The sequence below is a fragment of the Motacilla alba genome, chromosome 9 (genome assembly GCF_015832195.1).
Source record: "Motacilla alba alba isolate MOTALB_02 chromosome 9, Motacilla_alba_V1.0_pri, whole genome shotgun sequence".
NCBI lineage: Eukaryota > Metazoa > Chordata > Aves > Passeriformes > Motacillidae > Motacilla > Motacilla alba.
In genome coordinates this window covers 1-22,416 of record NC_052024.1, presented here as the reverse complement: position 1 = coordinate 22,416, position 22,416 = coordinate 1, and the positions used below count along the sequence as shown (strand labels likewise).

At 60.4% G+C, this 22,416-nt stretch overlaps 2 protein-coding genes across 2 annotated transcripts; both read right to left on the bottom strand.

Annotated features, from left to right (window-relative positions):
• Positions 1-8,758: 8,758 nt before the first annotated feature.
• LOC119704598 lies at positions 8,759-10,313 on the bottom strand. Its single transcript, XM_038146077.1, has one exon. It carries the CDS (start codon positions 10,109-10,111, stop codon positions 8,759-8,761), a length of 1,353 nt encoding a protein of 450 aa, XP_038002005.1. The 5' UTR covers positions 10,112-10,313.
• Positions 10,314-19,539: 9,226 nt separating this feature from the next.
• Positions 19,540-22,365, bottom strand: LOC119704338 (serine/threonine-protein kinase SMU1-like; the record flags this gene model as incomplete). The annotated part of the gene is made up of 7 exons (XM_038145394.1): positions 19,540-19,643; positions 19,925-20,263; positions 20,347-20,872; positions 21,220-21,270; positions 21,362-21,789; positions 21,942-22,125; positions 22,228-22,365. Coding segments are annotated over 7 exons (1,770 nt in total), but the record flags the coding sequence as incomplete, so codon positions are not given.
• Between the last annotated feature and the right edge of the window lie 51 nt (positions 22,366-22,416).

Below are 22,416 nucleotides of genomic sequence, written 5' to 3'. Positions count from 1 at the left end.
AAGTCAGCTCTCCAAACCTTTGTTCAGGATCCAAAAGAGATGGGAATGCCCTTGGCATAAAAGTGCCTGTGAGGCAAAGCAAGCTTAAAATGCCTGTGAGCAAGAAATCCAGGAGCAATGACTGCTGCCTCCTGGCATCCTGGGCTCACCAGCCAGGTTTTGTACTGGATTGCAAGGCATTTTCCCTGCCTCTTCTCCATCCTTGATGTTTCCAGGCCCTGCATCTCCCTGGCTTTTCCCTGTCTGACTCCTCATCTCCATCCCACCTTACCCTGGTCACATCTGGGCCTGAGATGCATTTAGCAGCAAATCCATTCCTTTAAAGGAAGCCAAGCACGAAGAGTATCCAGCTGCAGGGAAGTTTTTAGAAAAGAAATGCAGACATGCAAATAAGGGCTCTGTCTTCCTGGATTTCCTGTCATTTTTCTCTGTCAGGTTTTGGAGGGCTTTCTCTCAGTCCTTTCCTGTGATGCGAGTGTGTTCCTTCCTTGTCCAAATCCAGTGCCAAAGGATTGAACAACTGATGAGTGGGGTCTGGGATGAAAATGGTTCTGCTAAATTTAGGGAAACAATGCTTAAAGAAAAATGAGCATCCTTTGAATGCCTGGAATAAAAATGCTGGGAAAGGGCATATTTTTATTTGATTTGTGTCACCTCTCGTTTTTTATGGCTAAAAGTCCATGGTGAGCAATCTGAGCCAAAAGATGAAATGCAGGAATCTTTGATTCCACAGTGGGCTTAACTTCTCTTTTGTCCTCTCTTTCAGGATAGGAAGAGCCACTGAACTTGCCCCATCCTTGCCACGAGCTTTGGCGTTTGAGCAGTCACACCCAATCTGGTCTTGCCCATGGTGTGGGTAAGTCACAGGTTCCTCTTCTCCTCTCTGCTGTGATGAACTCTTTAAGGAATGCCATTTCCAGCAGCCTGGTCTGCTGGAAAAGGGGAGAAGGGAAGAGGAAATGTGGTGCCAGAGCTATGTCACATCAGGTTGTGTTTCCTTCCCTCTGAGGACAGAGAGTCACTGGGCTGTGAGTGCTTTGGTGGGCAATCCGGGGAACAGGAAGCTCGGAATTGCAGCCGCTGCTGGAACCAGTGCCTTAGGTCTGCTTTAGGTTGCAGATTGGGTCCCACAGTCCCAGAGCGACGAGGGGAAAAAAGGAACTGGTGCAACTCATGGCAAAGCTTCGGTTCTTCCTTGTGCAGTCTTTTAATTCTGTGCTTCGAGTGACTGTCTGGTATCTTTCTGATGAGACTTGTCAGAGATTTAGATTGAGGAGTTGAATTTGGGCCAGTTCACTACCAAATCTTGCCAGGCCTGGAAGCCTGGAGTGATGACTGCTCTCAGCAAAGGTTCTTTATTTATCCTCTATTAATATTTAATATTATTTTTTATTAATCTTTATTAATCCTCTATAATCCCCATATTTCCCTCAGCACTAAGCTGGAAAGGAGCAGGTTTGGATCAGGAATGCCGCGTGTAGGGCCTGTGTGACCCTTGGCTTCTTGTGTGTGTGTCAGTGAGCCAAAATTAGGAGCAAAGGTTGGTTTGGTTTTAAGAACTTAGAGTAACTCTAAAACAAAATAAATCAGCTTTTTCTTCTTTTTTTATTTTAGATGCTGGAACTGCCTCTCTGGATGTGTGCTGAGCTCTAGCTGCTGTGGACTGTGCGGCCTTAATTGCTGCAGGTTCCTGTTATTCTCACTGGGGAATGGGAAATAATTATTAATGAGAGCACAGAGATGTTTTCTGAAACCTCTGCCTGAAGCGATATGCGGAATAAATAGACTCCACACCCCGATGTAGTTATGAAGTGGGTGTGTAAGTCAGCGCCCGGCACAAGCAAGATAGCTCTCGTGAAAACCTGTGCCCCGAGCTGTGGTCTGAGCCACATCTGTATTCAGGAAGATGTTCCTGATGCATTACATTGCTCAACCTTACCATGCATATTCAACCCCTGGCCCCGCCTGTCCTCCCCTCACATGGTAATCAGATCCACGCCCTCCTGAGCATGCGTTGTTCACGGTGGTGGTCGCACTGGGGTCTTTGGTGGTCTCTGAGGCCGAAGGCCGTGGTCTTCCTCATGGTTGAACTTTTGAACTTTTCTCCTTTGCGCGTGCGCTTTGGTCCCTTGGTGCTTATCTGAGTACATCTGTCGATTTTCATCGCCTTGGAGACAGAGGAGCCCCTTTATCTGGGTTTCTGCATTCCTTGGTCTCCTCTGGTATTGTTCTTTATCGCAGTGTGAAAAACGCCAATCACTTGGTTTTAAAAATTTGAAAGTTTAATAGTAAAAAAATGGTTATGAAAATAGCAATATAATTAGTGTAATAAAAATTTGAACACTTGAGATTAGGACAATACGAGACAATAAGAACAAAGAGTTACGGACGGTCCGGGTGCCTTTTCTGGGCAAAATAAGCCCAAAAAAGGACCCACGTTAACAGAGGATTAACCCTTAAAAGCAATAGTCTGTTGTATATCCATACACCTCATATGTGATGCATAAATTCCATTCAAACAAAGGATTCTGTCTGGTCAGTGTCAACTTCTTCCTCTAATCCTAACAGCGTCTTCAGGGCTGAGCGAGGCGGGAAGAAGTTAGTTTTCAGCTGATAAGGGAGCTATAAATTCTCTTTCTCTGAAAGATTTAGGTGTCCTGTGGCTGCTATCTGGTGCGAGTCCTTTCTTTTAAAAAAGTATCTTACATAGCACAGTTTCTATTTTAACATTATGTTATAACCTAAAACTATATTTTACACACTACTTAAGAAAATTAATACAGTGTAACTTTCTAACATAACACATACAATATTCATTTTAATATTTGCGGAAAGCCAACCATAAAACACGCATTTTTCACACTGCACATTTCAGTTTTGCTTTGACTTTTGTCATCAAACATCTCTGATGTTCAGAATGAGTAGAGATTACTTTTGGGATAGAAGTTTTGTCCTTCAAAGTTTTTCTGGCAAATTGTAGCTTGCACCAGTGAAAAGCTTACAGTAACTGGCCATCGAAACCTACTCCACCAAGCTTTAAGCAGAGGAGGGACAATTGTAACCTGGTTTCTTTAGGATAAACCTCACAGAACAAGGGAAGGAAAGGGATTCAAAGCCTCTGAGGGGGAGCTGTTAGACTGCACAATCACCTTGAATCCTGGCCTTGGGTAGAACAGCCCTTAAATTCAAGATCAGTCCCTTTGGTCCCCTCAAGTCAGCACAGAGCACTCCCCATGGTCCCTCCCTCAGGACTCCCTGGGATGGACATGCATCTGCAGCTGGGAAACAGCAGAGGAGCTGCACTGCTGTTAGCAGAAAATTTGGGAAGAACTGCTCTGGTGAAATGTGGGATTCAAGTTCAGGATTCATCAGTGGTGACGTTAGCACTGTCGGAATGGCTCACTCACTCTCTACCAGGCTGGTGTGGCCTCAAAGGCTGCCCCTGCTGATGGCAGAGTGTGTGAAGCCTCTGCTGAGCAGGCAGTGGCATCCCCCCAGAACCCCTTCTCACCGCAGGGACGGAGATGGACCAAGTCCAGCAGCTGGAAATGGATCTCTCCAGCTGAACACTCAGGTAAAGTGACCAGAGAGCATGCTCAGCATTAACCAGGTGACCTTCACGTCTCCAGGGCTAATGATTCTTGCACCTTCAGAGCTACAGTATCACTCCGCTTTTTTTTTTTTTTTTCCCCAGGCTTTTAATCACCTCTCAAAGAGACGAATACTCCCTTTGGAGGCTGCTGTGTCCTGTGCACTAGAAAGCCTGGCAGGTGACCCAGGTGGTGAGAGGAGGGCAGCTGCAAGCAGGCAGGCACCAGGAAAACATAGGAGTTTCAGTGGTTTCTGAAGCCTGAGGAATGGGAAGATACCCTGAGCTAAGCAAGAGTTAAGCACAGTCATACAGAGGCCTGGCTGTTGTGATTTTGGTGCGGTGGTCTTCAGGGCAGTCAGGACTTGGTGAAGGGAAGGAGAGATCTTGACTCCATTTCAGAAGGCTGGTTTATTATATTATGATATATATTACATTAAAAAAGACCACACTATAACTAGACTACAAAGAACAGAGAGAAAGATTCATCAGAAGGCAAGATAGGAATAGAAAGGAATGAATAACAAAGTTCTGTGACTCCCAGAGAGTCCCAGAGCTGCTGCCTCCTCGATTGGCCACCAAGTAGAAACATCCCACACTGACCAATGGAGGAAGCACCTGCTGCATCCCACAGCAGCAGATAACAAATTGTTTACACTTGAAGCTGAGGCCCTGTCAGCTTCTCAGGAGAAGAAAATCCTAGCAAAGGGATTTTCACAAAATATCATAACTACATGATTTAAGGTAGCTTAGTGAATATCTGTAAAAGTAGGATATAGAGCATTGTGCGGGAGAAAAAGAACTCTTTATGTAAGACATGACCTGGGGCATCATGCCAGGCTATCCCTTCCCGATTTGGAAGCATTCAGTGTTTTGTATGGCATGATGGAAAGTTTTGAAAAATAAGATTTCCTCTTCTGTGCAGGTCAGATGGGTGACGCCTGGCAGCTTGTGCACTGCCACTGTGTTAACCTGGGTGCCTCTCCTTCCCTCCCTGCTCCACGGGCACAACACAGGAGCAGCAGGGAGAGGTGGATTTGTCTGGGGGATACAGGATACCCACACAGGAACTCTGTGTGGGTATCTGAGCCTGCAGCTCCAAGCTGCAGCAGGACCCAAGGTCTGCACACACCTGGCTACAGGTACTCTCAAAAACTCTCAAAAACGTGGGCTGTCATGACTGAGACCTCAAGACCTGGCAGTGCCAGCTTGGAGAACAACAGTAATGTCCAGCCTTTTCTTTTGTCTACATTTCCAGTGTTCAGTCAGTCTGATTACTACTGGGTCTTTGCCCATCATGTTGTGAAATGCTTCAAGGGCTAAAGGGGGAAAAAAGGGGGGGAAAAAAGATCAAACCGTGGTCTAAACCTCAGGAGGAAGAAGATATCTGTCAGACAAACTCTTAAAGAATACTTGTTTACTAAATCTTTCATATCTGTAGCTACATCAAAGACATCTCAGAGTCCTTCACATTAGAAGAGCAAAGGAAGAACAGAAAAGCCCTCAGCCTAACCCATTAAAAGCAGCAGCTTTGTGTGCTGTAGTGTGGCAGGCATTCATAGGCTGGCTTTTTTCTTTTGCATCTTCCACTGGTAGAGGAATGTTCTTTCCAAGGTGATAGTTCCACCCGTGTATTGAAATGTGAGCAAAGAGGAACTTGCTCAGTTGGGTTTGGGTTTACTCACAGCACTTGTAAACAGTGTTAACATAAAGATAACACGTGCAGGGAGTGTGCCGTGGGTTACCACAAGTGATAAAGGATTTTAGGACAGTGACAAGGCAGTTTCCCCTTCAACATACTGGTTTTTTTTCTAGAAGAATTATGTGAGAGCAGAAAAGTTGCAATAGCATTGCAGTTCCCTGCACAGAAAATACCCAGGGAGGTGAAACACAGCCAAGTGGTGCCATTCACCTGCACCACAACTGACAGCATCAGTTAAGTGATGAGGGCTGAGCAGCTCCTCCCTTTAGCAAACACAACAGTAATGTCAACCAGTATCACCCTTTTCCAGACCACTGGCATGTGCTTGGGGACAATAACCTGTATTTTTTACAGCCAGGTCTTCTGAGCCACAACACCTCCTGCTCTGGGGTGGCCACTGCTCACTGATCACAGTGAAAACAAAATTGTGTACAGGCACTCTGCAAAATTCCCACCTCAGATGCCACTGAAGCACAGCTTTGGCTTTCAGGCATCTCCCCTGCTGTCCTTCCCGAGCTGTCCCTCGTGACGTTTCTGCAGGGGATTTGTTATTAATTAATTACTTCTAATTTTTTTTTAATTTCCAAAGAATATCAGTTGACTTCTACAGCCTCTTCAGTGCTCCCCAAGCTTCATACCACACCTAAAAGCTCATTTTCACTGCCTGAAGGTCTTTTCTGACCTGAATGATTCTATGAATCTGGCCCATACTTCAGCTTAAGGGCTTAAAAGCTACATGTTGATTGCATTTTGGAGAAAAAGATTTGAACGTTCAGCTGTAAATTTATCTTGTGTTATGTCTTCCAGGTTCATTCCTATTGTAAATTGCAAATGGCAAAACGGTGTTGCTATTTATTAAAAACAATAGTGCTCTCAAAATTTTAATGGAGGTGATGATTGCAGGGGTGATGATTCTGAAAAATAACTCCCACATCTTCCCCAGGGCCTGGGCAGAGAGAGGTAGAGTTTGGCCGTGGAGTCCCCTGATCCTTCCACGGGTATTGGTGTCTGCAGCACCAGGGATCCAGGGCACAGCTCCTTCCTCCAGAGCCTGAAAGCTGAGCCTACAATTTCAAGCAGGATAATCACATTTCCAAGGCAATAACAAGCACTTCCCAGGAGCAGCTGGTTGAGATGGCTCAGAAGCAATGACGAGAATGTGGTGAAAAGTTTGGTCCATCAATCCAGCTTCTGGACACAGTAGGGAAGACACACCTTTCGATAAAACACCAAACACTGTATTTTTTATTCTTTGTGTTTATCTGTGCTTCCATTCTGATCACCCCTTGAATTATTATTTTTCAAAAAGATATCTAGGAGAGAAATCATGTTTATTCAGGGAGAGCCATAATTTTCATCCGTTTAAAATGCACTAGGTGTGTTTTAAGCCCTGCAAACACACCGAGAGCTCCAGAGTTTGTAGTGCAGTTTTCTGCAGCACTGATTTATTCTACATTACAGTAACCATGCCCTGGGGTACCAGGTAGGCTCAACACCAGGAGCAAGAGAAGCACACCTGACAGATGCTTTGGGTACAGCCCAGCCAGGTTTTAGGCAGCCTGCAAAGTCTGACGTTGCACTATAAACCATTCTGCTGTTGCCATCTGCTGGAAAAATCCCTAATGGATATTTCCAAACGTGGGGAGGAGTATCTGCTCCTGTTACAGAAATACTGGGGGCTTTTTCCCCTCTAGGTCCGTGTGATCTGCCCAAGAACAAGGTGCGCACCAGGCTGTTACCACTCTGCATGGTGAAACACCTTCAACCAAGGTCAATGTAAGAGCAAAACAATTCTCCCAACAAAAGCCTGCTACTAGACAGGCAAAAAATTATCCTAGCAAAGGAATTAATCCTTCTTCCCCCTTAAAACTCTCCTGTTTCATTCCACCATAGAATGGTTTAGCTTGGAATGAATCTTAAAAACGACCTAGTCCCACCCTCCTGTCCTGGGCAGGGACACCTTCCCCTCGGCCAGGTTGCTTTGCTGTGCCCCCAGATCTGTCACCTGAGCTGACCAATCCCCATTCCACACATGTTCACACAGAGACCACACAAACTTTGATACAAGGAAAAGACCTAAAGATCGGGGTCATTCCAAAACATCAAATCTAGAATTTATTTCTTTCTATGCTGTTTGCACTTATTTCTTTCTCAAACTGTTACGTACATTAAAATATTTCTGCAGCCCACTCTTGAGGGATTTTCAGGGGTATTGGCTATAATTTCCTTTTCCCTCACATTATCTTTTCTTCCTAGCAGGAGTCTTCAAAATCCTTTCCACCTCCTAAAGACTCCGCGGCTCATCATTCTGTAGAACATAAGAACATATAGTACATAGTATCGTGGGACAGGAAAATCCCTTCCCGATTGTAAGCACCCTTAAGCCATCCAGGCTGCAGTTTGCTTCAGGCATGCTTAGCTCCGTGCCATCAGGCCCCAATCTAATCTGCGATGTGTAATTGCCATGGCATTAAATCCTTTGCTGGTCAAGGCAAGCCAGCCTTCTGCCCCGCCTGCTTGGCTTCCCACATTTGGCCATCGCCTGCTCCTGCGCCACTGATGGACCCCAGCACCTTCAGCAACATTTTCCCCGGGGACCTTGCTTAGCAGTTCCCTGAGCAGCCTGAAGTCTGCTCTCTTCATGCTCCCAGCTGAGGCTCTGCTGGCCCTTTTCCTCTCATCAGAGGTGCGAGCCTCCATCTATTTGTGGTGGCTGCGGCCAAGACGGCCGCCAATCCCCGCTTGGCCCAGGGCACGTGGGGCTCGCACGGCGGCCTGGCTCCAGGGGGGCTGAGCTGCTGGAGAGCCCTGGCCTGTGGGGGGCTCCTCCCGTACTGGCAGGAGGCTTCCTGGCATGAGCCACGAGGCCAGGGCCGCATTTGCCTGCTGCCGCCGATGGGAGGGAAAGGAAGAGGAAGAGTTCATCGGGGCTCAACCGGAAATGACCTTCTGCTGCTTCTGGTTCTTCTCAGAGCTTGGGAGAGGAGACCTCTCTGTCCCCGACACCCGCCGAGCCTTGGAAGGCGCGCACGGACCCGTGCGTCACTTCGGGAGACGCAGCAAGAAGCCCTTGTGGCTTTGAAAGGGCAGCTGTTGTTCCCCGCTTCCATTTCTTGGCTCACTCGAGCCCCTCCTCCCCGCACTACAGCCTGGGCTTGAAGACACAAAGGAGCATCCTGGAGGAAAGGCCTGGGAAGCTTGACAAAGGCTGAAGGGAGCACTCTGATTTGCCCTGTTCCCGAGAGGTTTCTTTAGCTGAGGTTGCCGACAAGGACCAGACTCGACGCATCACAAGGGGTTTGGTGTTGTTGTATTTCTCGGGTCCTCGGTCCTGCATGGGATCCGGTCAGCGGGCGCTGCAGAGGCTCCGGCAAGGCATCAGAAACGCCGGCCCCGCACCCAAGGGTGGCGCAAGATCTCCTCCAGCTCGGGCCTGTCCGCGGGGTGCTTGGCCAAACACCAGCGGATCAGGTGTTGGCACTCTGGGGAGAGAAGCCGGAAAGCGCCGGTCGGTCACTGGCACGAGGCTCCCGCCCAGCTGGCCCCGGCCACCGCGGGGCCCCGGCCTCGCTGCACGCCCTCGGGGCCGCGCCGGCCTCCCGACCGACTCTGCCCCGCGCGGGAGAGCGGCACGGCGGGACAGGGCCGCCTCCTAGGGCCGGCCCCTGGGGGCAGATCGACCTTCCGCCGAGCCGCGTCAGGGCCACGCGGTCCTGCGCGCCGCCGTCTGCCAAAGCCCGCCTTCTTGAGGCCGGACACCCACCTGGAGAGACCTGCTGCCCGAAGAAGAGCTGCCCCAGCACGATCTCACGGTCGTCCCGGAAGGGGAGGCTCCCGCAGACCATGACGTACAGCAGCACGCCCAGGGACCAGATGGTCGCCGCATGGCCCCGGTAGCAGCCCACACAGATCCACTCGGGCGGGCTGTACGCGTGCGTTCCTAGGGGAGACGGGCGGCGCTGTCCAGGCGCGGGCCGCGGCCTTGCAGAGCCTCGCGCCAGCCTCCTGGCCCAGGCACGGGCCGCGCCCACCCGCCGCCACAACTTCCCCCCCGAGGCCACCCTGCGTCCCCCAGCCGGCCGGCCAGAGCCAAGGAACCATTCTGCCAGGCAAAGAGGGCCGGCGCAGCAGCGGCCCGAGCCCTTGCCGGCCTGCCCAGCCAAGGGGCCGGCAGCCGGCTTTTGCCGCCCCCCTCTATCGGCCGCCAGCCGGCAGCCGGCTCCCGGGGCACGGCCTCTGCCCCGCGCCAAAGGGCAGCCGGCTGAAGGCCGCAGCCCGCAGCCCCCCAGGCAGTGGCGCCGTGCAGCGCCTGGCACCGGGAGCAGGGCCCGGGCCCTGGGCTCACCGGCAAAGTGCGTGAAGGGCTGCTCCTGGAGGAAGGTGCCGCAACCGAAGTCGATGAGCTTCAGGTCGCCGCTCTCCGGGTCCACGAGGAGATTCTCCGGCTTGATGTCCCGGTGCAGGACGCCGCAGGCGGTGCAGTGCCGCACGGCCTCCAGCACCTGGCAGAAAAGCCAGCGCGCCATCTCCTCGCACAGGAACTCCTGCTCCAGCAGGAACTGCAGGAGATCCTGCGATGCCTCCGGACGCTCCATCACCAGCACGAAGCTGTCAGGCAGCTCGAACCAGTCAAGGAGCTCGATGATGTTGTGGCAGCCAGAGCCCACCTTCTCCATCAGCACCACCTCCATGGGCACGCAGGTGCCGTCGGGCTGCCAGGAGCAGGAGCAGGAGGAGGAGGACGAGGACGAGGAGGAAATCAGTGCCTCCAGCAGGCCCGATGCTGCCCTGGGGCTGCTGTGCTGCGCCCCGCCTGGCATGCCCCAGTGCCCCCTTGCGCAGCCTCTCCCTGCTGCTTGGGCTTCCTCCCGCCCAGGGGGATGCTCGGGGGGTGCCCCCTGCCCGGCCCCGACACCGGCGCTTGCCACGCTGCGGCTCGCACGCCGAGCCCGCGCCCGCTGCCCCCGCCATCCCCCGCCTCGTCCCACTCCCGATCGGCGCCCCGGGACTCCCCCTGCCCGCCACGCCCCGCTCCGTCCCGCCGGCCCCGCTCACTCACCAGCTCCACCCACTGCAGGACGCTCTCCCGGGCCACGCGCTTGATGGCCACCTGCAAGCCGTCCGCACACCAGGGCTGAGCTCCAGCCCTGCCCCTCCCCGCCGCTGCCCTTCCTCCCACGCCCGCCCGCCCGCCCACTCACCGGGCTCCCGTCGGAGAGGCGGATGCCCGAGAAGACGGTGCCGAAGCCGCCGCTGCCCAGCTGCGGGCCCAGCTCGTACAGCTCCTGCAGCTCCTTCCTTTGCCCTGCGGCCAAGAGCGAGCCGTCAGCCTTGCGCCCAGCAACCGCCCCCAAGTGCCCGCCACTCAAGGGCGCCGCGCCGCCGCCGGCCGCCTTGCTCTCACCTGCTTCCTGCTGCGCGCCGGGCAGCGCCCACCGCCCCGCAGCCGACGGGCCGGCGAGCGGCAGAGCCGCGCCAGGGCAGCGCGCACAGGCGGCCGCAGGAGCCCCGCTGCAGCGGGCCGGGCCGGCACCGTCGCTCTCCCCGGCGTCGTGGGCTGCACTCTGCTCTTCACGACGGCCGGGGCTGCAGCCCGACGCTTCTTCGCCCACGGGGATCCCAGGAGCAGCTGCAAAAGCGACAAAGGCCTTTTGCAAGCCGCGCCACCAGAGGCACTGCCAACGGCCAGCGGCTAGGCTGCTCTCAGGGGCCCTGGCCTGGCCTGGCCGCGCCCCTCCAGAGCCCCGGGGCAGCCTCAGGCAGCTCCTCGGCAGATCTCACCTGCTAGCAGACAGCCCTTCGTGCCACTCGAGGGCTGTCGTGGGACAGCGTCCTGGACACGGAGGAAGCTCACTGGTGTCTCCTGCACCGGAGACACCTCCTCTCCTCCTTGCTGTCCCTCCCGGAGGCTCGTCTCCACCACCGGGCTCGGGCTGTCGCCAGCTGGCACCAGCGGCACAGCCTCCTGGCAGCTGTGGGACGGCCACTGCTGGCTCCAGGACGCTTGCTGCTGCTCTGCAGGCTGCTCCTGAGAAAGGCCCCCTGCATCGGGCTGCACTGCTCCCACTTGGACTTCTGGGCTTTCCCCGGCCACGCCAGGGGTGGCGCTTGCGCCCGTGCTGTTGAAGCCCGTGTGTCCAAGGGAGCTGGGAGACCTGTCCACGGGCTCTGCACCTTCTGCAGGCTGACAGGTCTCACCGAGCCTCTGCGAGGGATGGGGGCTGTCAGAGACAGCAGAGGCTCCTGGCAGGTGACAGGCTCTCTGACAGCCTGAGGGTCCTGCAGGGATGGCGGCTCTCCGCCGCTGGGCCATCCTTGCAGGCCTCGAGGCTCTCCCAGCGATGGGGAATCTAGCTGGGAGCAGCCTCTTGAAGGGATGGAGGCGGATGGAGGAGCCGGAGCAGCCACAGCAGGGCAGGTGGCCTCGCTTCACCAGCCCCTCCAGTTCTCTCCACAGCGCCTGCCACATCCCCGAGTAGAGCGGCGCACGTGTCCCGCTGCCATCCCAGAGCAGCAGCATCAGCTCCCGCAGCTCCTGGGCCACTGCCACGCAGGGGCCGCAGCTGCAGGGCCTGCCCGGGCGGCTCGCGGGAGCACGTGGCCGCTTGCCAGGGGTCGCCCGAGGCCTGCGGCACCTGGGAGCCACAGGGGCTCCCCGGTTCCTCCGTGAGCCTCTGGGACGGACCCCGGGGCGCTTGCTCCTCTCTGCTGTCCCTGCCCGCCGGCGCCGTGGTTGCCGGTGGCCAAGGGCCCACCAGACGGCCACGGCGGCCAGCAGCAGGACAAGCACCGTCAGCAGGACGCCACCGTCACCCATGGCTCTGGCACGTCCCGTCGCGACTGCGCCGGCGGCTGCCGGCGACGGCCCCTCTTATACAGGCACAGCGCGCTGATGTCACAGTGCCGCGGCCCGCACGGCCCTGCGACATCACAGCCCTGCCTCACGCCCGCCCTCAGCCCCTTTGTGCCGTCACAGCCCAGCCCGCCCGCGCCATCAGCGGAACCGCCTCGTGCCTGAAGATGGACGTGGCCGGAGAAAGCCTGGTGGCACCGAGAACGGGAGCTCAGCCCCGCTGCAAGGAATCCTTCCCTGGCACCAGCGGCGCGCCAGGAGCGGTGCCGGTGCCGGCAGCGCCCAGCCCACGGCTCCCAGGACCTTTCAGCCTTGCCAGCTGGAAACACCCACTACTCTGCGCCTGAGGAGATCCTCCCGAGACAAAGGCAGCTGAAGTTCATCCGTCTCTGCTGAGCTCTCCTGAACTGGCTGTCGAGGGCAGCAAGACTTTCTTCTCAGCAGCTCACTGACTTCTGCTGTGCCTCTGCTCCAAATAAATCGGGATTTGCCAAGGAGAGCTCCTTGTGCTCCCACTGCTCTGCCTTGGACTGGCATTCGGTTCCTTTCTTCCCAATAGCTGGCACGTCTTGCCTTTGCATGGCAATGCTGGGCACCAAACAGGGCTGCTCTGCTTTCTGCTGAGCCGGCCTCGCTTGCCCTCTTCAAGGACTTGGCAGTCTCCCTTGGTACACCAGTGCAACGATTTCCACTGGCAAGGGAGGGACGAGCGTCGAAGACACAGGCAAAGCATGCACCTTACACGCCTTTGCCGTGTCTCCGTCCTTGTTTGTCAGGTGACCGTCCACGTCCTGGAAGGGGACAACGTCATTGCAATGGTATTTCTACAACGGGGGTTTTTTTTCCATTCATGTCTTTACAACCACTCTTTTTATCGTGCCCTGCATTTCTGGCCACCTTCATCTCCCGCCGAGCTTTCGCCACACCAAATTGCTCTCCACAGCGGCTAGAAGCATCTGTGTATTCTCCTCCTGACCAGGATTCCACAGGGCACACAGCTTCCTGTCCCATCCTCTTTCCCACACAAGACGCTTGTCCAGGCAAGCCAGCCTTCTGCCCCGCCTGCTTGGCTTCCCACATTTGGCCATCGCCTGCTCCTGCGCCCTTAGGAGGTGATGTTTCCAAAGCCACCGGCACTGATGAACCCCAGCACCTTCAGCAACATTTTCCCCGGGGACCTTGCTTAGCAGTTCCCTGAGCAGCCTGAAGTCTGCTCTCTTCATGCTCCCAGCTGAGGCTCTGCTGGCCCTTTTCCTCTCGTCAGAGGTGCGAGCCTCCATCTACTTGTGGTGGCTGCGGCCAAGACGGCCGCCAATCCCCGCTTGGCCCAGGGCACGTGGGGCTCGCACGGCGGCCTGGCTCCAGGGGGGCTGAGCTGCTGGAGAGCCCTGGCCTGTGGGGGGCTCCTCCCTTACAGGCAGGAGGCTTCCTGGCATGAGCCACGAGGCCAGGGCCGCATTTGCCTGCTGCCGCCGATGGGAGGGAAAGGAAGAGGAAGAGTTCATCGGGGCTCAACCGGAAATGACCTTCTGCTGCTTCTGGTTCTTCTCAGAGCTTGGGAGAGGAGACCTCTCTGTCCCTGACACCCGCCGAGCCTTGGAAGGCACGCACGGACCCATGCGTCACTTCGGGAGACGCAGCAAGAAGCCCTTGTGGCTTTGAAAGGGCAGCTGTTGTTCCCCGCTTCCATTTCTTGGCTCACTCGAGCCCCTCCTCCCCGCACTACAGCCTGGGCTTGAAGACACAAAGTAGCATCCTGGAGGAAAGGCCTGGGAAGCTTAACAAAGGCTGAAGGGAGCACTCTGATTTGCCCTGTTCCCGAGAGGTTTCTTTAGCTGAGGTTGCCGACAAGGACCAGACTCGACGCATCACAAGGGGTTTGGTGTTGTTGTATTTCTCGGGTCCTCGGTCCTGCGTGGGATTCGGTCAGTGGGCGCTGCAGAGGCTCCGGCAAGGCATCAGAAACGCCGGCCCCGCACCCAAGGGTGGCGCAAGATCTCCTCCAGCTCGGGCCTGTCCGCGGGGTGCTTGGCCAAACACCAGCGGATCAGGTGTTGGCACTCTGGGGAGAGAAGCCGGAAAGCGCCGGTCGGTCACTGGCACGAGGCTCCCGCCCAGCTGGCCCCGGCCACCGCGGGGCCCCGGCCTCGCTGCGCGCCCTCGGGGCCGCGCCGGCCTCCCGACCGACTCTGCCCCGCGCGGGAGAGCGGCACGGCGGGACAGGGCCGCCTCCTAGGGCCGGCCCCTGGGGGCAGATCGACCTTCCGCCGAGCCGCGTCAGGGCCACGCGGGCCTGCGCGCCGCCGTCTGCCAAAGCCCGCCTTCTTGAGGCCGGACACCCACCTGGAGAGACCTGCTGCCCGAAGAAGAGCTGCCCCAGCACGATCTCACGGTCGTCCTGGAAGGGGAGGCTCCCGCAGACCATGACGTACAGCAGCACGCCCAGGGACCAGATGGTCGCCGCATGGCCCCGGTAGCAGCCCAGACAGATCCACTCGGGCGGGCTGTACGCGTGCGTTCCTAGGGGAGACGGGCGGCGCTGTCCAGGCGCGGGCCGCGGCCTTGCAGAGCCTCGCGCCAGCCTCCTGGCCCAGGCACGGGCCGCGCCCGCGGCCACAACTTCCCCCCCGAGGCCACCCTGCGTCCCCCAGCCGGCCGGCCAGAGCCAAGGAACCATTCTGCCAGGCAAAGAGGGCCGGCGCAGCAGCGGCCCGAGCCCCTGCCGGCCTGCCCAGCCAAGGGGCCGGCAGCCGGCTTTTGCCGCCCCCCTCTATCGGCCGGCAGCCGGCAGCCGGCTCCCGGGACACGGCCTCTGCCCCGCGCCAAAGGGCAGCCGGCTGAAGGCCGCAGCCCGCAGCCCCCCAGGCAGTGGCGCCGTGCAGCGCCTGGCACCGGGAGCAGGGCCCGGGCCCTGGGCTCACCGGCAAAGTGCGTGAAGGGCTGCTCCTGGAGGAAGGTGCCGCAACCGAAGTCGATGAGCTTCAGGTCGCCGCTCTCCGGGTCCACGAGGAGATTCTCCGGCTTGATGTCCCGGTGCAGGACGCCGCAGGCGGTGCAGTGCCGCACGGCCTCCAGCACCTGGCAGAAAAGCCAGCGCGCCATCTCCTCGCACAGGAACTCCTGCTCCAGCAGGAACTGCAGGAGATCCTGCGATGCCTCCGGACGCTCCATCACCAGCACGAAGCTGTCAGGCAGCTCGAACCAGTCAAGGAGCTCGATGATGTTGTGGCAGCCAGAGCCCACCTTCTCCATCAGCACCACCTCCATGGGCACGCAGGTGCCGTCGGGCTGCCAGGAGCAGGAGGAGGAGGACGAGGACGAGGACGAGGAGGAAATCAGTGCCTCCAGCAGGCCCGATGCTGCCCTGGGGCTGCTGTGCTGCGCCCCGCCTGGCATGCCCCAGTGCCCCCTTGCGCAGCCTCTCCCTGCTGCTTGGGCTTCCTCCCGCCCAGGGGGATGCTCGGGGGGTGCCCCCTGCCCGGCCCCGACACCGGCGCTTGCCACGCTGCGGCTCGCACGCCGAGCCCGCGCCCGCTGCCCCCGCTGCCCCCGCCATCCCCCGCCTCGTCCCGCTCCCGATCGGCGCCCCGGGACTCCCCCTGCCCGCCACGCCCCGCTCCGTCCCGCCGGCCCCGCTCACTCACCAGCTCCACCCACTGCAGGACGCTCTCCCGGGCCACGCGCTTGATGGCCACCTGCAAGCCGTCCGCACACCAGGGCTGAGCTCCAGCCCTGCCCCTCCCCGCCGCTGCCCTTCCTCCCACGCCCGCCCGCCCGCCCACTCACCGGGCTCCCGTCGGAGAGGCGGATGCCCGAGAAGACGGTGCCGAAGCCGCCGCTGCCCAGCTGCGGGCCCAGCTCGTACAGCTCCTGCAGCTCCTTCCTTTGCCCTGCGGCCAAGAGCGAGCCGTCAGCCTTGCGCCCAGCAACCGCCCCCAAGTGCCCGCCACTCAAGGGCGCCGCGCCGCCGCCGGCCGCCTTGCTCTCACCTGCTTCCTGCTGCGCGCCGGGCAGCGCCCACCGCCCCGCAGCCGACGGGCCGGCGAGCGGCAGAGCCGCGCCAGGGCAGCGCGCACAGGCGGCCGCAGGAGCCCCGCTGCAGCGGGCCGGGCCGGCACCGTCGCTCTCCCCGGCGTCGTGGGCTGCACTCTGCTCTTCACGACGGCCGGGGCTGCAGCCCGACGCTTCTTCGCCCACGGGGATCCCAGGAGCAGCTGCAAAAGCGACAAAGGCCTTTTGCAAGCCGCGCCACCAGAGGCACTGCCAACGGCCAGCGGCTAGGCTGCTCTCAGGGGCCCTGGCCTGGCCTGGCCGCGCCCCTCCAGAGCCCCGGGGCAGCCTCAGGCAGCTCCTCGGCAGATCTCACCTGCTAGCAGACAGCCCTTCGTGCCACTCGAGGGCTGTCGTGGGACAGCGTCCTGGACACGGAGGAAGCTCACTGGTGTCTCCTGCACCGGAGACACCTCCTCTCCTCCTTGCTGTCCCTCCCGGAGGCTCGTCTCCACCACCGGGCTCGGGCTGTCGCCAGCTGGCACCAGCGGCACAGCCTCCTGGCAGCTGTGGGACGGCCACTGCTGGCTCCAGGACGCTTGCTGCTGCTCTGCAGGCTGCTCCTGAGAAAGGCCCCCTGCATCGGGCTGCACTGCTCCCACTTGGACTTCTGGGCTTTCCCCGGCCACGCCAGGGGTGGGGCTTGCGCCCGTGCTGTTGAAGCCCGCGTGTCCAAGGGAGCTGCGAGACCTGTCCACGGGCTCTGCACCTTCGGCAGGCTGACAGGTCTCACCGAGCCTCTGCGAGGGATGGGGGCTGTCAGAGACAGCAGAGGCTCCTGGCAGGTGACAGGCTCTCTGACAGCCTGAGGGTCCTGCAGGGATGGCGGCTCTCCGCCGCTGGGCCATCCTTGCAGGCCTCGAGGCTCTCCCAGCGATGGGGAATCTTGCTGGGAGCAGCCTCTTGAAGGGATGGAGGCGGATGGAGGAGCCGGAGCAGCCACAGCAGGGCAGGTGGCCTCGCTTCACCAGCCCCTCCAGTTCTCTCCACAGCGCCTGCCACATCCCCGAGTAGAGCGGCGCACGTGTCCCGCTGCCATCCCAGAGCAGCAGCATCAGCTCCCGCAGCTCCTGGGCCACTGCCACGCAGGGGCCGCAGCTGCAGGGCCTGCCCGGGCGGCTCGCGGGAGCACGTGGCCGCTTGCCAGGGGTCGCCCGAGGCCTGCGGCACCTGGGAGCCACGGGGGCTCCCCGGTTCCTCCGTGAGCCTCTGGGACGGACCCCGGGGCGCTTGCTCCTCTCTGCCGTCCCTGCCCGCCGGCGCCGTGGTTGCCGGTGGCCGAGGGCCCACCAGACGGCCACGGCGGCCAGCAGCAGGACAAGCACCGTCAGCAGGACGCCACCGTCACCCATGGCTCCGGCACGTCCCGTCGCGACTGCGCCGGCGGCTGCCGGCGACGGCCCCTCTTATACAGCCACAGCGCGCTGATGTCACAGTGCCGCGGCCCGCACGGCCCTGCGACATCACAGCCCTGCCTCACGCCCGCCCTCAGCCCCTTTGTGCCGTCACAGCCCAGCCCGCCCGCGCCATCAGCGGAACCGCCTCGTGCCTGAAGATGGACGTGGCCGGAGAAAGCCTGGTGGCACCGAGAACGGGAGCTCAGCCCCGCTGCAAGGAATCCTTCCCTGGCGCCAGCGGCGCGCCAGGAACCGTGCCGGTGCCGGCAGCGCCCAGCCCACGGCTCCCAGGACCTTTCATCCTTGCCAGCTGGAAACACCCACTACTGTGCGCCTGAGGAGATCCTCCCGAGACAAAGGCAGCTGCAGTTCATCCGTCTCTGCTGAGCTCTCCTGAACTGGCTGTCGAGGGCAGCAAGACTTTCTTCTCAGCAGCTCACTGACTTCTGCTGTGCCTCTGCTCCAAATAAATCGGGATTTGCCAAGGAGAGCTCCTTGTGCTCCCACTGCTCTGCCTTGGACTGGCATTCGGTCCCTTTCTTCCCAATAGCTGGCACGTCTTGCCTTTGCATGGCAATGCTGGGCACCAAACAGGGCTGCTCTGCTTTCTGCTGAGCCGGCCTCGCTTGCCCTCTTCAAGGACTTGGCAGTCTCCCTTGGTACACCAGTGCAACGATTTCCACTGGCAAGGGAGGGACGAGCGTCGAAGACACAGGCAAAGCATGCACCTTACACGCCTTTGCCGTGTCTCCGTCCTTGTTTGTCAGGTGACCGTCCACGTCCTGGAAGGGGACAACGTCATTGCAATGGTATTTCTACAACGGGGGTTTTTTTCCATTCATGTCTTTACAACCACTCTTTTTATCGTGCCCTGCATTTCTGGCCACCTTCATCTCCCGCCGAGCTTTCGCCACACCAAATTGCTCCCCACAGCGGCTAGAAGCATCTGTGTATTCTCCTCCTGACCAGGATTCCACAGGGCACACAGCTTCCTGTCCCATCCTCTTTCCCACACAAGACGCTTGTCCAGGCAAGCCAGCCTTCTGCCCCGCCTGCTTGGCTTCCCACATTTGGCCATCGCCTGCTCCTGCGCCCTTAGGAGGTGATGTTTCCAAAGGCACCGGCACTGATGGACCCCAGCACCTTCAGCAACATTTTCCCCGGGGACCTTGCTTAGCAGTTCCCTGAGCAGCCTGAAGTCTGCTCTCTTCATGCTCCCAGCTGAGGCTCTGCTGGCCCTTTTCCTCTCGTCAGAGGTGCGAGCCTCCATCTACTTGTGGTGGCTGCGGCCAAGACGGCCGCCAATCCCCGCTTGGCCCAGGGCACGTGGGGCTCGCACGGCGGCCTGGCTCCAGGGGGGCTGAGCTGCTGGAGAGCCCTGGCCTGTGGGGGGCTCCTCCCGTACAGGCAGGAGGCTTCCTGGCATGAGCCACGAGGCCAGGGCCGCATTTGCCTGCTGCCGCCGATGGGAGGGAAAGGAAGAGGAAGAGTTCATCGGGGCTCAACCGGAAATGACCTTCTGCTGCTTCTGGTTCTTCTCAGAGCTTGGGAGAGGAGACCTCTCTGTCCCTGACACCCGCCGAGCCTTGGAAGGCACGCACGGACCCATGCGTCACTTCGGGAGACGCAGCAAGAAGCCCTTGTGGCTTTGAAAGGGCAGCTGTTGTTCCCCGCTTCCATTTCTTGGCTCACTCGAGCCCCTCCTCCCCGCACTACAGCCTGGGCTTGAAGACACAAAGTAGCATCCTGGAGGAAAGGCCTGGGAAGCTTGACAAAGGCTGAAGGGAGCACTCTGATTTGCCCTGTTCCCGAGAGCTTTCTTTAGCTGAGGTTGCCGACAAGGACCAGACTCGACGCATCACAAGGGGTTTGGTGGTGTTGTATTTCTCGGGTCCTCGGTCCTGCGTGGGATCCGGTCAGTGGGCGCTGCAGAGGCTCCGGCAAGGCATCAGAAACGCCGGCCCCGCACCCAAGGGTGGCGCAAGATCTCCTCCAGCTCGGGCCTGTCCGCGGGGTGCTTGGCCAAACACCAGCGGATCAGGTGTTGGCACTCTGGGGAGAGAAGCCGGAAAGCGCCGGTCGGTCACTGGCACGAGGCTCCCGCCCAGCTGGCCCCGGCCACCGCGGGGCCCCGGCCTCGCTGCGCGCCCTCGGGGCCGCGCCGGCCTCCCGACCGACTCTGCCCCGCGCGGGAGAGCGGCACGGCGGGACAGGGCCGCCTCCTAGGGCCGGCCCCTGGGGGCAGATCGACCTTCCGCCGAGCCGCGTCAGGGCCACGCGGGCCTGCGCGCCGCCGCCTGCCAAAGCCCGCCTTCTTGAGGCCGGACACCCACCTGGAGAGACCTGCTGCCCGAAGAAGAGCTGCCCCAGCACGATCTCACGGTCGTCCCGGAAGGGGAGGCTCCCGCAGACCATGACGTACAGCAGCACGCCCAGGGACCAGATGGTCGCCGCATGGCCCCGGTAGCAGCCCAGACAGATCCACTCGGGCGGGCTGTACGCGTGCGTTCCTAGGGGAGACGGGCGGCGCTGTCCAGGCGCGGGCCGCGGCCTTGCAGAGCCTCGCGCCAGCCTCCTGGCCCAGGCACGGGCCGCGCCCGCCCGCCGCCACAACTTCCCCCCCGAGGCCACCCTGCGTCCCCCAGCCGGCCGGCCAGAGCCAAGGAACCATTCTGCCAGGCAAAGAGGGCCGGCGCAGCAGCGGCCCGAGCCCTTGCCGGCCTGCCCAGCCAAGGGGCCGGCAGCCGGCTTTTGCCGCCCCCCTCTATCGGCCGCAGCCGGCAGCCGGCTCCCGGGGCACGGCCTCTGCCCCGCGCCAAAGGGCAGCCGGCTGAAGGCCGCAGCCCGCAGCCCCCCAGGCAGTGGCGCCGTGCAGCGCCTGGCACCGGGAGCAGGGCCCGGGCCCTGGGCTCACCGGCAAAGTGCGTGAAGGGCTGCTCCTGGAGGAAGGTGCCGCAACCGAAGTCGATGAGCTTCAGGTCGCCGCTCTCCGGGTCCACGAGGAGATTCTCCGGCTTGATGTCCCGGTGCAGGACGCCGCAGGCGGTGCAGTGCCGCACGGCCTCCAGCACCTGGCAGAAAAGCCAGCGCGCCATCTCCTCGCACAGGAACTCCTGCTCCAGCAGGAACTGCAGGAGATCCTGCGATGCCTCCGGACGCTCCATCACCAGCACGAAGCTGTCAGGCAGCTCGAACCAGTCAAGGAGCTCGATGATGTTGTGGCAGCCAGAGCCCACCTTCTCCATCAGCACCACCTCCATGGGCACGCAGGTGCCGTCGGGCTGCCAGGAGCAGGAGCAGGAGGACGAGGACGAGGACGAGGAGGAAATCAGTGCCTCCAGCAGGCCCGATGCTGCCCTGGGGCTGCTGTGCTGCGCCCCGCCTGGCATGCCCCAGTGCCCCCTTGCGCAGCCTCTCCCTGCTGCTTGGGCTTCCTCCCGCCCAGGGGGATGCTCGGGGGGTGCCCCCTGCCCGGCCCCGACACCGGCGCTTGCCACGCTGCGGCTCGCACGCCGAGCCCGCGCCCGCTGCCCCCGCCATCCCCCGCCTCGTCCCACTCCCGATCGGCGCCCCGGGACTCCCCCTGCCCGCCACGCCCCGCTCCGTCCCGCCGGCCCCGCTCACTCACCAGCTCCACCCACTGCAGGACGCTCTCCCGGGCCACGCGCTTGATGGCCACCTGCAAGCCGTCCGCACACCAGGGCTGAGCTCCAGCCCTGCCCCTCCCCGCCGCTGCCCTTCCTCCCACGCCCGCCCGCCCGCCCACTCACCGGGCTCCCGTCGGAGAGGCGGATGCCCGAGAAGACGGTGCCGAAGCCGCCGCTGCCCAGCTGCGGGCCCAGCTCGTACAGCTCCTGCAGCTCCTTCCTTTGCCCTGCGGCCAAGAGCGAGCCGTCAGCCTTGCGCCCAGCAACCGCCCCCAAGTGCCCGCCACTCAAGGGCGCCGCGCCGCCGCCGGCCGCCTTGCTCTCACCTGCTTCCTGCTGCGCGCCGGGCAGCGCCCACCGCCCCGCAGCCGACGGGCCGGCGAGCGGCAGAGCCGCGCCAGGGCAGCGCGCACAGGCGGCCGCAGGAGCCCCGCTGCAGCGGGCCGGGCCGGCACCGTCGCTCTCCCCGGCGTCGTGGGCTGCACTCTGCTCTTCACGACGGCCGGGGCTGCAGCCCGACGCTTCTTCGCCCACGGGGATCCCAGGAGCAGCTGCAAAAGCGACAAAGGCCTTTTGCAAGCCGCGCCACCAGAGGCACTGCCAACGGCCAGCGGCTAGGCTGCTCTCAGGGGCCCTGGCCTGGCCTGGCCGCGCCCCTCCAGAGCCCCGGGGCAGCCTCAGGCAGCTCCTCGGCAGATCTCACCTGCTAGCAGACAGCCCTTCGTGCCACTCGAGGGCTGTCGTGGGACAGCGTCCTGGACACGGAGGAAGCTCACTGGTGTCTCCTGCACCGGAGACACCTCCTCTCCTCCTTGCTGTCCCTCCCGGAGGCTCGTCTCCACCACCGGGCTCGGGCTGTCGCCAGCTGGCACCAGCGGCACAGCCTCCTGGCAGCTGTGGGACGGCCACTGCTGGCTCCAGGACGCTTGCTGCTGCTCTGCAGGCTGCTCCTGAGAAAGGCCCCCTGCATCGGGCTGCACTGCTCCCACTTGGACTTCTGGGCTTTCCCCGGCCACGCCAGGGGTGGCGCTTGCGCCCGTGCTGTTGAAGCCCGTGTGTCCAAGGGAGCTGGGAGACCTGTCCACGGGCTCTGCACCTTCTGCAGGCTGACAGGTCTCACCGAGCCTCTGCGAGGGATGGGGGCTGTCAGAGACAGCAGAGGCTCCTGGCAGGTGACA